General features: G+C 34.5%; 1 protein-coding gene across 4 annotated transcripts; it reads left to right on the top strand.

The window, feature by feature from the left end:
- The first annotated feature begins 403 nt into the window (after positions 1 to 403).
- LOC114173635 (transcription factor SRM1-like) lies at positions 404 to 11,255 on the top strand. Of its 4 annotated transcripts, none has more exons than XM_028058128.1 (3): positions 404 to 502; positions 2,157 to 2,875; positions 10,448 to 11,255. In XM_028058128.1, the coding sequence occupies exons 2-3, from the start codon at positions 2,490 to 2,492 to the stop codon at positions 10,950 to 10,952; spliced, it is 891 nt and encodes a 296-aa protein (XP_027913929.1). In that variant the 5' UTR covers positions 404 to 502; positions 2,157 to 2,489; the 3' UTR covers positions 10,953 to 11,255. The 4 variants fall into 4 exon arrangements, with proteins under 4 accessions (XP_027913929.1, XP_027913930.1, XP_027913932.1 ...); XM_028058129.1 differs by lacking the exon at positions 404 to 502 and adding an exon at positions 767 to 934; XM_028058131.1 differs by lacking the exon at positions 404 to 502 and adding an exon at positions 1,603 to 1,618.
- Positions 11,256 to 15,482: the final 4,227 nt, after the last annotated feature.

Genomic DNA, 15,482 nt, shown 5'->3' with positions numbered 1-15,482 from the left:
ATAGCAAACTGACACGTACTCAATATTTTGTTAAAAATTTGAACAGAGTTAGCTCGAAGGACTTAATTGAAACACATTATCAAAATTTAGGATCCAATTGAATAAAAAAATAAAAGTAGGACCAAATTGAAAAAAACTGATCCAAAAATAGGACCAAATGACTATTTAAGCCAAATATTTATAAATTTTGCATTTAATTTGTCAAAATAATTTTTTCCTTAATTTTTGAGTTTTTTATTAATAGATATTTTTTAGAGATAAAGAAAATTTGTAAATGGGAACCTAACTTAAAATATGTATTGATTCAAATTATTTGAAATATTGAATTTAATTTTGAAGCAGGAAACAAAATAAGAGGCGGAGAGGGACATGTCAGTTGTACAGTGCAGTATATATGCCGAGACAACATTATTTGACTCATGTGGGTGTGTGTTACAGTCCCTCAGAACTGAAAGAGAGCCAGCAGCTGAAAAGATTGAAGCATTGAACAACAAAGAAAAAGGTGATGACTTCATTATTTCACGATTGCGCACAAATCATCACACCCCTCATCACAACTTTGAACCATTCCTGCCGTTACCTCTCAATTTCATCTGGGCACACTCATATAATAATTTTTAATTTTATTTTTCATTTGGGTCGGATCAATTTATGTAAAAGTTGAACCTTTATTCACTTTTTTCTTATTTTTGTATTTTGCCCCTCTTTCTCTCTCCAGAACTTTGGCTTTTGAGTTTCTCTCTCTTGACGTTGTATTATTTGTCAGATATTAATGGGCACTGCAGATTCCTGTGGTTTGCAACTTGGGTTGTGGCTTTTTCAACCCCAGCTGTCCTATTTGTAGCAAAGCAGTTGTTGGGATGGGACCAAATTGACCCATCCTGCACCTGTGTGTGGGTTTTCAAGACAACCATCAATGTCATTTATGATTTGGGTGTGAGTTCTACCCTTGAAATTTTCACCACATGCTAGGGTTTTTACTTAAACCTGAATTTATCATCTGTTAGTGTGTGTTTTTTTCCCCCTCTTTTTTACTGCTTAGGTTGTTCTTATCTGTCTTTATCGCATTGATTGTGAGTTTTATTTTGTTTTAATCAGGCTGAAATTAAGTTAGTTTCAAATGCAGTTTTATGAAACGTTATGTTTTTTGGAGAAAGAATTGGTGGGGGAATTTCTCTTTTACCATCACCCTCAGAATTAGGTTTTACTTGGCAGTGAATGTAATATGTTAGGTGGCGTTAAAGAAATCTTTTTATTGTTGGTTGGTTAACGTGTCAGAAGCTTGACAGTGCGTGTGACTTTGTGCATCCATTTTTTTTTGTTTTGTTTTTTCCTCTCGTGTTTTTTGTGACACTCTGCATCCATTGTTTTAAAGTGGAGATTAGTTGTTAGTTCATTGAACTCTTATAATACCCTTTTCATACACCTACTGAATGGATTCTACAGAGGAGAGTAATTCATTGGATGTTAATGGGATTGGTTTTCTTGCTCTTGTTAAGTTGTTGGATCAAAACTGTTGAGATTAAGAATATTTATTGGATTTTGTATTTGAGTGCAAGGTGGTTTTATTAACTTCCAATCTAGGAAAAAGACTTCGAACCAAATTGATGATCAGTGTGTATGTCCTTTCACCCTTTTTAACTTTTTTTTTTGTTGAGATTTTAACCCTACATGTCTCACTTATTCTGAGACCTTGATGATGCCTAGTTAGTTACTACGAATTACTATCTGCTACATAGCCGGGTCAGAAAACAAAATATGATGCTGAGTGTGTTCAGTGAAAATGAGCTTTACAGTAACTATACTTATGGGTGAAAGTTTTGTGGGCCTGTGCTGTTAAAACAGTTGTTATCAGTAGGGCTGTGGTAAATTGAAGTTTGTTTTTTATTGAATGGAAAATAGCAATTTTGAATGTCCTTTACTTTCCCTTGTAGTCTTATCTATTCTTCCTTCTTTGTTTGTTTCTGAAAGGTCTTTTTCTCAATCTGAATCCTAGCTGGTAATTACCTTGGTTTCATTGACTAGCCTTCACATTAATTTTTTAAATTTCACACATCTTAAACTGTCATGTATTGCACATATGATTTTATGGTTGTCAGACTGAGATATTTTTCATGTCCTAACTGAACCTTTTTTGCCCTTTCATTCATCAACAGGGTCAGAAATACACAAGTGTCCGGTTCTCCGAATTTTGAAGCAATTCACCTTTGAAATTTCACATACCTCATGATTTTTGGGATTCCGTTGGTATTCGGCTTATTTCAGCTTCCTGCCATTTTCTGCTCATCAGGCTGCTTCCACTAGTCCAACATATCTGCTCCCTACGTTTATAACATGCCGGCAAAGTTAATATTTGTGGTACTGAGCATAGAACAGAGCAGAGTTTGTGGTTAATAAGAAGGTCTTAACCAAGATTTAGAGCACTTAGGTAGGTGGAAACCTTTCTTCTCCTTCTAATCAAACTCAGTATTTGCTTCAAACAAGACTAGATGACTGTGGATGAAGTGGATAGTAGCTCTGAGTGGAGCAGAGAGCAGGATAAAGCATTTGAAAATGCGTTGGCAACTCATCCGGAGGATGCTTCAGATCGATGGGAGAAGATAGCAGCTGACGTGCCGGGGAAGACTATAGAAGAAATCAAACAGCATTATGAACTCTTGGTTGAAGATGTTAGCCAGATTGAATCTGGTTGTGTGCCTTTACCATCTTATAATTCTTCTTCAGAGGGTTCAACAAGCCATGCTAGTGATGAAGGAGCTGGCAAAAAGGGCACCGGTGTTGGGAATTTTAACAGTGAGTCTAATCAAGGAACTAAGGCTTCAAGATCAGATCAAGAAAGACGGAAGGGGATTGCTTGGACGGAGGATGAACACAGGCAAGTTCATATTGCTTATATATGTTTTGGAAAATCCTACATGCTGCTAATGCTAGTATAGGTTACATTTAAATGGTTATTGTTTTCATCTTAAGTTTATGATCTTTAAACACATGCTTTTGTTGTTAGTTCAAGTTTTATCTAGTTGTGGGCTCTGTATACAATCCAATGCAATCTGAACATTAAGATAATTCTAGTCAGTGTGCTTATGCTCCTAAAACATAGGACTGTAAGATCTCATCGAAAATGTAAAATTACACTAATATATACACAGATAAAATAGGACAAAAAATGGGAAGTATACCAGTTTTTTACCCACTAAAACACTAAACCGGCCCCAAAGATGGGGGGAAGATGTGCAGGGAATCAGCCAGATAGCAATATAGAAGGTCCAAGAGATGGTGGCAGGATGGGAAGCAAAACAGATGGTGTGGATAAAACAAGATGTCATCTTCTGTCACCTGCAAAATGCTCCGATGAAATATGGGTCTATTTTGGGAAGAAAAACTTAGGGCCCAAAATTCGGGTTTAAAAATCCTGATTTATATGGACGGGTTGTGCAACCTACAACCCAAAATTCTCCAACTTCAGGATTGACACTAGCACAATCTTGCAATTTCATTATGATTTTGCCCATTGGTGATTTCAGGTGCAATTCAGACTGGGAGAGGGCTGCAGGATCTTAAGATCATGGAGATACAGTTAATGATCTAGTTTGCAATTTTAACAGCATTGGTTGCTTCCATCTATTGGTCTCTTGTTAATATCTATAATTATAAAATACACTAGTTTGCTGGAATACTTTCATGACATCTCATTTTCATAGTATGCTGGACATAGTTTTTGAACGACAATTTAGAGTAATTATGCCTCATAAATGCATTTGCTCTGTTGTGTTCATTGTTTTACCAAAGCCGCTAGTTGGCCTTTCAATTTCCAATTTTCTTTTCCTTTACCAGGATAGAGAACCTAAACTGTATTTGAATGAGCGTTTAGTTATTTTAATATTCAGTGCAACACTTTTGAAGGCTTAAATCTATAGAAGTGCAAATTTATGATTTGATTTAAGAATGTTCTATGAAAGTAGATCTGTTCTGACATAATGATTTATGTCATTTGGTTTTATTTCTTGCTTGATATACTGTGCTGCAATTCTGCGGTTATCTTCATTGGATGGCATAAATCATCTTTATGTCATGTCAATTTGTTGCGTAGTTTGTCGTTGTCGTTTATCATGGCTTCAAGGAATTTCAGTTTCATCTAAGTCTAGTAAATACAATTCTAGGAAGAAGATTACACGTTAGACCTTTTGTGGAGATGCTTCTACAATCTTCTCTTTAATAGTTGTGATCTAGATTGAAGGTTAATCTTTTGTTCCTATTAACAGTCAAATAACTAAGTTAGAGAATCTAACAGTACAAGATCTTATAACTGCAACAAAATTAACACTTTTATCCTTGTCTTGTTCAATCACCAATGAAATAGTATCTTGCATCCATAAATGACAAGAAATGGTGTATGTAGCTTTGCTGTAGCGTAGAAAGTGTTATAGAGATTTTGTTCATACTGGACTTGATCATTCTTCTGGAGTACCATTTCATGACTGTTGTGGCCGAATTATCTGGGGAAATTATGGTAAATTGCATGATATAGGGGCACTATAACAATTGGAATTGAAAACCATTTTCCACAGTTGTCAAAGACATTCTTTTCTCCTGCCTTTTTCTAGCAATGTTAGAATTCAAAGAAGAGATATAACAGTAGCATAGAGAATGTTGTCTGTATTTCATTCTGAATAGGAAAAGTGAATACATAGAGATATATAGTGTGGTCAGCACTGCTGCTAACAGAATGCAGGCCTAGGCAGCGTAGTCAGCACCACTCCTAACAGAATGCTGACACAGCATGTTCTAGAACATCAGAACGAAAACATAAAAGAAAATATGGTAATTATCATATTCTAACATGCTGGCTGCATTCTGTCTATGTTTGCAGCCGACATTATGGCCACCTTGGTTCTTTTTCCAACCCTTTTCTATTGCAGTCATTATTTATTTGTATGTTTTCCTAAGACAACCTTTCCTTGTTAATTATGAATATATAATGAATTTTGAGTATTTTTTTCCTCTGGCATTTATATTTATGTAGTATAAATTATATAAACTTTAGAATATATCACTTTAATTGTCATCGTGCTGCGTCGCTATTTGATATTGATAACTACGCCAGATGGTAAGTATGTAACTTGGTTTTGAACTTATCTGAATTTCTATGCAGTTCCTTGTAGTAAAAGCCTCAATGAGAAATGGAAAATCCATGACCATGTACTGTGTCTTCATGAACTTATTTTGTACCTAATTTTAGTCAGGTGTATTGAGTCACTAAGTTAAAGATGTTTTCAGGATTTTAGTTTGGTTTAAGGTGCTGATTCTTTAGGAAATGACTTCCTATTAGGAGAGTCTGAGAGGGCGCATTATATAGCTGTAAGGCATTGTAACCCTTAAGGGATACTTCATTGTAGAAAATGGTAGAAATTAGTCAGTTCTAGAGACAAAATAGAGGATGATAGGCACTGTTGAAGGAAAAACAAATTGTAATTTGGGAACTTGGGAGTGGGTTAGGTCACCTTGACCTGTTAAGTATGATCCGCATTAGGTCAGATTTGGTGACTATCGTTAAGATCTATTAGGAAGTGGATTAATGTGTAAGTCAGTTGTACAAAACTATCTTGTTAGGTGAGGATTGCATCCACTTGTAAACCATGATTCATATTTGTAGTTAATATATGATCTTCATCATACCCCCTTTAACGTGGGACTAAATGTTTATAACCGGTTGAACACCAATCCAGTGGTAGGTGATATGACAGGCTCAATAAATCTTGTTATGATAGACTCTAATACCAACTTGAACTGAGGAGTAAAGAATTATTTTATTGATAATAATCACATTCTTTAAAATAAGGAAATAAAAATATGCTGAAATGAATTATATATTCAAATTTTATTTTCATATGGTATTTATAACGTTTTCCCTCAAGTTAGTAAATGAATATCAATCATTCCCAACTGGCCTTTGCTAGTTTAAGCTCTCTAGGGACATGGGTTGTAAGCACAAGACCTATGTCAAGATTATATTTGATGAAGTGCTTGTTAATTCAATGTTTGGTTTATCATGTTATCCTGAATTATGGACCATGCTCATGGTTGACTTGTTATCACAGTAAAATTGTATAGGGATGTCAATCTTTATTTAAATTCATCTAGTATGAGTTTCATTAAGAGTCCTTCATACACACCTTGAGCATGGGTTTGACATTCAGTTTGTGTACTAGAACAGGATATTTTATCCTACATTTTCCTTCTCTTGGTTACCAGACTTGCTCCAAGAAACATACAATACCTGGAGGTAGATTTTTCATTAGTAGCATAATGTGTATAGTCCGTATCAGCATATATCTTTAGGGTCAAAGTGTTTTCTTTTCTAAACAGTAGCCCCTTTCTTGGGTTTGATTTCAAGTACTCAGTTGACAAAATTCTTCTGTACTTGAAATCAAACCCAAGAAAGGGGCTACATCTTCTCGTATGTAATAAACTGACACACTAATTGCATAAGTAATACCTCGTCTCGTATGTAATAAATAAAGTTTTATTACCAATACTTGATATTGGGTCCTTCTACAAGAGAACTTTCTTTATTTCCAATTTTTGTGATTTTGTTCAATAGGAATTCATGAGACTCTACATTCTAGCTTACTTGTTTCCTTGAGGAAATTAAGTACATATTTTCTTTGGAAGATGAAAATCTCTGTTTTAGAATAGAAACCTCCAAAATAAGGAAATGCTTGAGGTTTTCTAGGTCTTTCATTTGAATTTGGGTTGCCAGCATTCTCTTCAAAGTCAATGTTGTTGTTTCATTACAATAATCATATCATCTATGTAGCGCAACATATAGTGAGTTTTTTTTGTAACGGAGTGCCTTATGAATAAAGTATGATCTTCTTGGTTTTGCTTGTATTCTAAGGAAACCATTGCTTTCGTAAATCTCTTAAACCATGCTCTTAGAGATTGCTCAAGACCATACAAGACCTTCAGGAGGCATATCTTATCCCTCAAGTATATCACTTTGCAACTAACTTAAGTTTATATTTGTCTATTATCCCTTCTACACCCAAATTCCAGATAAAAGGTCATATACTGGAGGGTCCATTTCCCGATAAGGAGTTCTTTAATCTTAAATTCGGCTTTGGTGTTCTGAGTCTCGTTTACATGGTCATCTGCCCCTTTTATACAGTAAGTTTTACATTGCTATAAAAGTATTGGACACACTTTGGATTTGTTATTCTTTTAAAGTAAAAAACAAAAAGCAATTGGTCAACAATCATCTCTCATATCAACAAGAGTTATGCAATTAAGTAACTTATTCTTGTGTGCCAGAGAAAGTGAGTCCAATTGGATACTTTATTATTAGATTATTGTAGATTTCCTCTTGGAAGAAAGATTACAGAGAATTCTTAACGAGAGACTTCTCGTCACTAGTCTCTAATGTTGGTAATTTGAAATAACTGCAAATTCCAGGACCGAATTTCACATTACTCTGTAGTTTGAATAAAGCTTTCAGGAAAGAGGAGATAATATTTATGTGTGCTATCATTTAATGGGTTAGATTGGATGGAAAAAGGAGATATAGAGCATACACAGAAAAATATTTTTACTTCAGAGTCTCCATAAACAGTGCAGTGACTGACTTGTATTCATATTAAAATCAAGACTATGAAAAGTCTACTGAATTTTACGTTGAGACAACCTACAAGTAATTATTAACTCAAAGTTGAAGAATTGCTGATATGTTTTGGGGATTAAAATGACAAATGTTGGTACTGACATCGAAACAAATTTGTAAGATTGTTATGTACTTTTTCTTTAATAAGAGATAAAAAACATATGCTTCATGTCGACATTAACAACCTATAGTATGTAAAATTTTGGTTTTTTATTTATTTCTCTCTTCCATTCAGGACGTGGTGTATGTCTTCTAGGAAGGCTTGACTTTTGTAGCTTATATGGTCGTTCTATCCAATGTTCTGTTCTACACACGTTATATGCATATGCATTTTGTGTTTGGGGATGCCATCCTTTGTTTTTTAGATACAAGTTGCATGGTAAGGCTTGGTTTATTTCCTTGTTCTGTTTTAAATCAAGGATACAACTTGTGACCAGGATTCGTTTATTGGATATTTCACTTGTATCAAGACTGTATTTCTGTGAGAATTTGTTCGGTTTTAGGGTTAAAGTGTTAAAGTCATAAAATGGTAAAAGAAAAGTTGTAACTCTAGCATTATAAAGGACTAACATTGTAACAAATATTACAGCATTTCCCACAAGAGAGCAATTCTGTGGGGATTGGAGTGATGCTTAAACCTTGTCCTACTTTTCTCATGTTTAATAAAAAGCAGGATTTTTGGAGGCTTAACGAGAGTTTTGGGGCCTTGGGTGGTTCCACCATGGTGGAGAAGCCTAGGAGATCCCCCACTAGGATGCCCAAAGGGATGGGTAAAGGAACCGGTGCATAAGATTGAACCTCTTACAGTGAGCATGTTTGGTACACCATATGTAGCTAAGCCAAAGGCTTTGGGAAGTAAAGTCAATATTTTATTTATCCGTTTTCTGTTGTCCATTTTATAGTTCAGAAACCATTATAATGAGTACCATCTTTAACCTTTCTCATATTGGACTCTCTGGATAAGCTATTTTGCATTGCAGACGTTAATAAAATCTGTTCTGTAGCTGGGGCTAGAGAGTGAAGTTGTGGACCTTGCAAAATCAAAATGCTTTATACATCAAGAAATCTGAGTTTTCTACATTTAATTTTTGGTTAGTTACACTTATGGCCATTGAGTGTTTGGCTATTGCATGAAAATTGTGTTAATTACTACTATTGATTTTTTCTAACACATTTCCTTGAGATCCGCTTGGTTTGTTTTGGATTTTACTTGAAACATACACATAAGAAAAATAGAAAAAATAGATTCTTAGGTGTTGTTTAAGCCTGGCATGCTTGAAGTTCTTATTGGACAAGCATTTGGTTGTTCTGTAACGAATTTTTTATGGATAAGTCCAAGCTTAGGGTACTATATGTCTGCTAAGTCCCAGCTTAGGATACTATACGTCCCTTGAAAAAAAATATTACAAGATTCTTAACTGAAGTGATCTGCTGATTGGGGTTCTTTAAAAGCCACATAGGCCAGAATATTTTATCATATAGGCAGCTGCAAAATTGCAGATCTGATACAATGAGGTTTGGGATAAGTGCCAAGTAACATAGACCCTTTAAATATATGTCAGAAGTTGGATTCTTGGCTTTGTGAATAGATCCACAGATGTGGGTAGAGTAGTTTCTCCTTAACCCACGCTCTACTTTTGTGAAGGTTTAGTTTCCATTACTTCCAGTTGTGTAGACACCCTTATGTTCAATCCTGGATCTATAATAAATTGCTGATCTGATTTCTGTCATCATTTTACTTTTTGTGTAGAAATATATTTGATGTTAGGGCTACATTTGTGTCTATAATTTAATTTTGTTATTCAGAATTACTCGAGTTCGTTTAGGTTTTTTGACATATAAAAAGGAACATACTAGGATTCCTTAGTTAGTATTTGTTCCTTAATTCTTCTAATTGTTTATGGTCAAAGCTGACACATTTTTTCCATCCTTTTACTGGGTTTTAGTGTCAATGTTTCCAAGAAATGGCAATAATCCTGGTTTTGAGTGTGGCAGGGAATGATGTATAATATAAAGTATGGGATTGTTAGATTTTAAGTTTGCCTAAACTGCTGTGTTGTGGTTACTTGATTATAGTTAGTCTTTTAAGTCGTTTATGTCAACCTTCTAGTGCACATTAAATTCTTAAGTAGGTTGCTATATTCTTTTTCTCACTAAATAGCTAACAAGATTGCATCCTCTGCAGGCAGAAAAAGAAAGATTGATTCTTAATTTCCCATTAAAAATATGAACGCATTCTAATTTTTTCAGAAGTATGATTATGTTATGGTGTGCTCTTATTATTGTATCATAGTTCTCTAGTAGGCTTGCAATTTGGATTATTACACAGGCACCTTCTCTTGATATCTTTCAGCTAAGCTTGGCTCCCTATTCTTGTGGCCTCGTTAAATCTATAGAGAAAGTTGCGTATAATTTATCATCAAATTCTCAAATCAAACAAACATTGACATGTGATGAGATGCTTTTTCCAGCATTAACCAATCTCCTTTAGGGATATTGTAGTGCGTTTTATTTTAAAATGTTCGCATATCAGAGCTGATTTAAGACCTTAAACAATAATATAAGAAACTTGATATTTAAGTTATATATGTATCTGTGTGCTGTGTTTGTGATGCATTGGATTTCTTCAGTTCGGAATTACAATCTGAGGACCAATGATTGCATCAGTGTGTTAATTTTGCAGTTTCTGGATACTGTTATTGAATGGTTCTCTTTTTTGGATCTCAGAAACATGCGTCCATATACTTATCACGCTTTATTTCCTTTTAATATTTCAAATTGTTTGAACAGGTTATTTCTTCTGGGCTTGGACAAGTATGGGAAAGGTGACTGGCGAAGCATATCAAGAAACTTTGTGGTGACAAGAACACCTACACAAGTTGCCAGCCATGCCCAAAAGTACTTCATTCGATTAAACTCCATGAACAAAGATAGAAGGCGATCCAGCATACATGATATCACCAGCGTTAACAATGGCGACGTGTTAGCTCCACAAGGACCAATCACCGGTCAGACTAATGGTTCTGCCACCAACTCTACTGTCAAAGCAACCAAACAAGCCACCCCGGCTTCAACCGCGGTGCCCGGAATTGGAATATATGCTGCTCCTACCATTGGACAACCTGTAGGAGGACCCTTAGTATCTGCAGTTGGCACCCCAGTGAACCTTCCTTCACCTGCACACATGGCATACGGTGTCAGGGCTCCGGTTGCCGGTGCAGTTGTACCTGGTGCACCGGTAAACGTGAATCCTGTGACATACCCTATGTCACATACATCTGCTCCTCACAGGTGAATTGCAGCAAAGAGAGGCCTTAATGTACAAAATCAACAAGAAACTAGTGGTGGCTTCTGCAGTTGATGTAATTCTTTTCTAGACAATTGCTTTTTGCTTATGTATGCAACAATGAGTTATATGCATAATCATCATTTCAAATAAGCCATATGAGGAAGCAATTGAATGTATCCGCATAGGCTGCCATGGAATGCTTGACAGCCTTGACATAGAACAGCATAAAAGTACGGTTGTTTTGCAGACATTTGATTGCTATTGTTAAACCGTGCTACAGAGGAAGGTTCTATGGATTTCAAGTGTAAATTATTGTTGCATTCTCTTGGTTTTTGCAGGAGATATAAAATGTTCAATAATCTGTCATCTACTTTAATTTCACGTGTGTAACGTTACTCCAATTGGCACGAACTGTCATATAGCATTTTCCATTGGCCATCAAAATTTAATAAGATTAAGTTGATCTTTTGAGATATTTAAAAGCACTTTCAAGAAAATTTGGCAGAAGGAAAATTTTTATTTTCACAGGAACATGAAGTTGAGAAACATTTTTCCAAATGCTTTCTTATTTTGAAAGCAACAAAAAATGTACCCTTATTGGTTTTAAATTCATTTTCCAAAAAGTGGAAGACAATTTTTCAAAAGATTGGTTAGAGTTTTATAAGTGATCCGTGATTGTCACTCAATTTTCAACTGAAAAAGTAGAAGCCAATATTTGACTTCTGTAGCACAAAAATGACAAAAGAAAAATTTGAATTTGGTACCTCCTTTTGTTTAGGTTTTGTATATTACTTTTCACTGTTTAATATTCTTTCAACCATTCAATCTTACATTGGGTGTTATATTCTAGAGTGAATAATCTAGAATACACTTATGGATTCAAAACTGATACTTAGTGTTATTTTTAATTTAGTTATATTGTAAAATGAATAATCTAAAAAACACTTGTGGATACAATTTTAAAGTGCACGATTCAAAATACAATAATTACATTTAGGATTACAAAATCTAAAAATGATACTTCGTATTACTTTGATTTTAGTTTTTATTATTTAATTTTATTTTTGGCACATGGCTACGACAATCTTAAGAAATAAGTGACCCTTTGTTCGTAGGAAAAATTATATTAGAGGTTCTTACGCGTGTTGTTTTAGATGCTGAATTAACTTTACACTTTTAGTATAAAAATAATTAAACATAATATCTAAAGGATGAAAATTCTTGATTTCTTAAATACGTAAAGAGTGGACGAATTACATTCCCCGTGAAGTTTATAGGACCATATCATAATATTAAATCAAGCATTATTTGTAAACAAATGGAGTTGTTATCAAAATTCATTGAGTTGTATATTTTAATTCCAACTCTTTTCCTTTCTGTTTTACTTTTTCGGTGTATATGTGTGTAGTTAATTGATATCAATGTAGAAGAGAATAAGAGTGTCGTTGTAAGCGAAAAAGTATATTAGTTACGAGTGGAAGTGTTTCCATCATGTTAAAAATTGAGTTAATATAGATACAGAGATGGTCACTTTGTTACAATATTATATAGTTGAATATCAAATTATATGGAAATATAGATTTTAATTATTTGAATCCTTTATCATGTGTTTGGACGAAGAATCATTTCAAGAAATTAAAATATTAAAATATATAATATTTGTAATCAATTTATTTTTTATTTTTTAAATATTTTATTTAGATAAAATAATTAAATTTCTCTTGGAAGATAAAATTTTATATTAAAAACATTGATTCTGAAATTTAAATTTGTAAAAAATATTAGTTAAATTTAAACATTAAAATAATATTTAATATTTTTTTTTCCAAAATGTATATGTATATAATATAATATGTATAGAGAGTATAGAGCTAGTCTAGCCTATAGGACTTGGCCTTGGTTCACCAGAGTAAAAAAATAAAAACCTTATAGGGCCAAAATGCCTAAAAAAAAAGGTTGAGCCAAAAAGCCAAAAAGATTAAAAGAGTAGCAAAAGTAAAAATACTCGATCCGAGCTTAAGGCCGAGCTAAGTTGGCTTATGTAGAAGATCGAGAGAAGGTTAACTCGAGTCAACCCGAACCAAAAATTTTATTGAGTCAGTCAGCCCAAAAAATTGAGTCAAATTGACTTGGGTCGAAGGTCAAGGCAAGTTTTTCCAAGTCAAAGGTCGACGTTAGTTGGCCCAAATGAAGGTCAACCTAAGCCGATTTGGACAAAGATCGAAGAATTGAGTTAGGTTGGCCTAGTCGAAGATGGACCTATGTTTGCCCAGAACCTTGGTCAAAGGTCAATCCGAGTCAATTAAAGACAATGGTAAACCTGAGTCAATCCATAGTCTAATAAAATAGGGTCTTTTTTGGGAGTTGGTTTGGGCTCAACCATGGGTCAAATTGATACCTAGAATAGAGAGGGAATGACTAGTTGTGGAATTGAAATTCCTTATTTTTTAAGTGAATTTAAATTATTTTGCCATAGTTATTTAAAACACCTTTTTAAAATTCCTAAATTTTACTTTCCTTTTAATTTCCTCATCCAAACAATTTATTTTGCTTCAAAGATATTCAAATTTATTAAATAAAGGAATTACTCTTTGGACAACTAACTCTACCCTTCGACCTAGGATGGTCTTGACCATTGCCCCGAATCGACTCGTACCGACCTTTGATCTAGGTCAATGTGTCCCGAACTTCGACTTGGGTCGACCCATCTTGACCTTCATTCCAGGCTAACTAGTTTCGACCTTCAGCCATATTAATCATAGGACAAATCATATTAACCTTCACCTTGCGATAAAACAGCTTGACCTTCATTTTACGCCAAATTTGCTTCAACTTTATCCTGCACCAAATCATCTCGCCCTTCAACCCGATCGACTCGTCTCAACCTTTGGCCTATGCGACTCATCTTAGCCCTCAGCCCGATTATTCATCAGAACTTTTGGTCTAAGCTGACCTGTCACCACTTTTGCCCTGTTTTGACCCATCTCGACCTTTAGCTTGACCAACTTGTCTTGACTGTCAGCCATTATCGAGTTGACTCAACCTTTGCCCTAGGATGAATCAACTAGAGCTTTGGTCTGGGACAACTCAACTCGACCTTCAATTTATGATACAACTTCACCTTTGACTTATATCGACTCGTCAGGACCCTAGACCCAGGCTGACTCATCTCGTTTTTGCACCTAGGTCGACCTTTTTCGACCCAACTCTTCTTGACCTTCATCCCAAATCTAGTTGTCACGACCTTCGGCCTAACCACCTTATCTCAATCTTTGGCCATAATTGACTCGTCTCGTCCTTCGTCTCGGGTCAAATCGGCTCGACCTTTGATCTGAGTTGAATGAACTCAACCTTCAACTTGCACCAACTAGTCTCAAACTTTGATTTGACTGACTCGTCTCAACCTTTGGATTGCTGATCCATCTTAACATTCATCCCATGCTGACCTGTCCCACCCCTTTAACACAGATCAACTCGTCTTGAACTTTGGCTCAAGCATAATTGACTCAACTTTCAACTTAAGCTGACTCAATTAAGCCTTCAGCTTGTCGACTAAACTTTCAATCTAAACCGACTCGTTTTGAACTCCATGAATAAAGTGAAAAAAAGTGAAATTTCAAAATATTTTTTATTTAAAATTTTGTTTCTATTTTATTCATTAGAAATGCCTTTCAAAATATATTAAATTTTAATTAATTTATCCAAACAAATCATAACATTAAAAATTCTAAAACGCCAGATAAATAAATTATTTATCCGAATGCAATAGTGATTACACATTTTGAGAGTTTAAAATATTTAGAGTTTCTACTGAACCAATATATTGGAGATAACATGTTCCTCCCAAGAGAAACCAATTTAGAAAAAGAGGATAAAGTTTATAGATGGAAGAAATCTTTATATAGGTGTCGCAACTGAAATCACGACGGGACGACGAAACAAAAAATAAAATTTGTAAAAAGAGGTTTTGGAGTCGTCACCATAGTTATTATAGGAAACTATGGAAAACCATAACAAAGAGTAAGGTCTGCGAAAAACCAGATTTTGGGTCTGGGAGTCGGTTACGCGTGGGGAAGGTATTAGCTCTGACACCCAAACTACTATACTAAATAATTATTATTCGATAAAAAGATATGGAATTAATTTTTTTTTACCATAAGATTATCCTTGAGGGAACATTAATAATAACATAACTTCATATTCATATATATAGTTTACATCTCTGTAATTGTTCATGAAATATTACAAAAATATATATTTGTAAAATATTAAGAGTCCTACATCAGAATAGAAGATTTATCTATATTTTTAATATCTCCTAAAGATATTAATAGAAATTATCCATGAGTCAATCTTCAGAAGATCCACCAATAATATCCCGAACAACTCTCACTGAGCAGGTTCCTCTTCTGCTCATGCAACAAGTACATATGAAAGAAAAAGATATGAAAGGAGTGAGGTCTTTACAAGCCTTAAATATCAATCTTAATAAACTCAACAAACAATACAGACACCGAGGGCCTAGATTTGGACCTA

Source organism: Vigna unguiculata, chromosome 2, assembly GCF_004118075.2.
Source record: "Vigna unguiculata cultivar IT97K-499-35 chromosome 2, ASM411807v1, whole genome shotgun sequence".
NCBI lineage: Eukaryota > Viridiplantae > Streptophyta > Magnoliopsida > Fabales > Fabaceae > Vigna > Vigna unguiculata.
The sequence above is the reverse complement of the archived record's forward strand: the minus strand, read 5'-3'. Positions and strand labels throughout refer to the sequence as shown.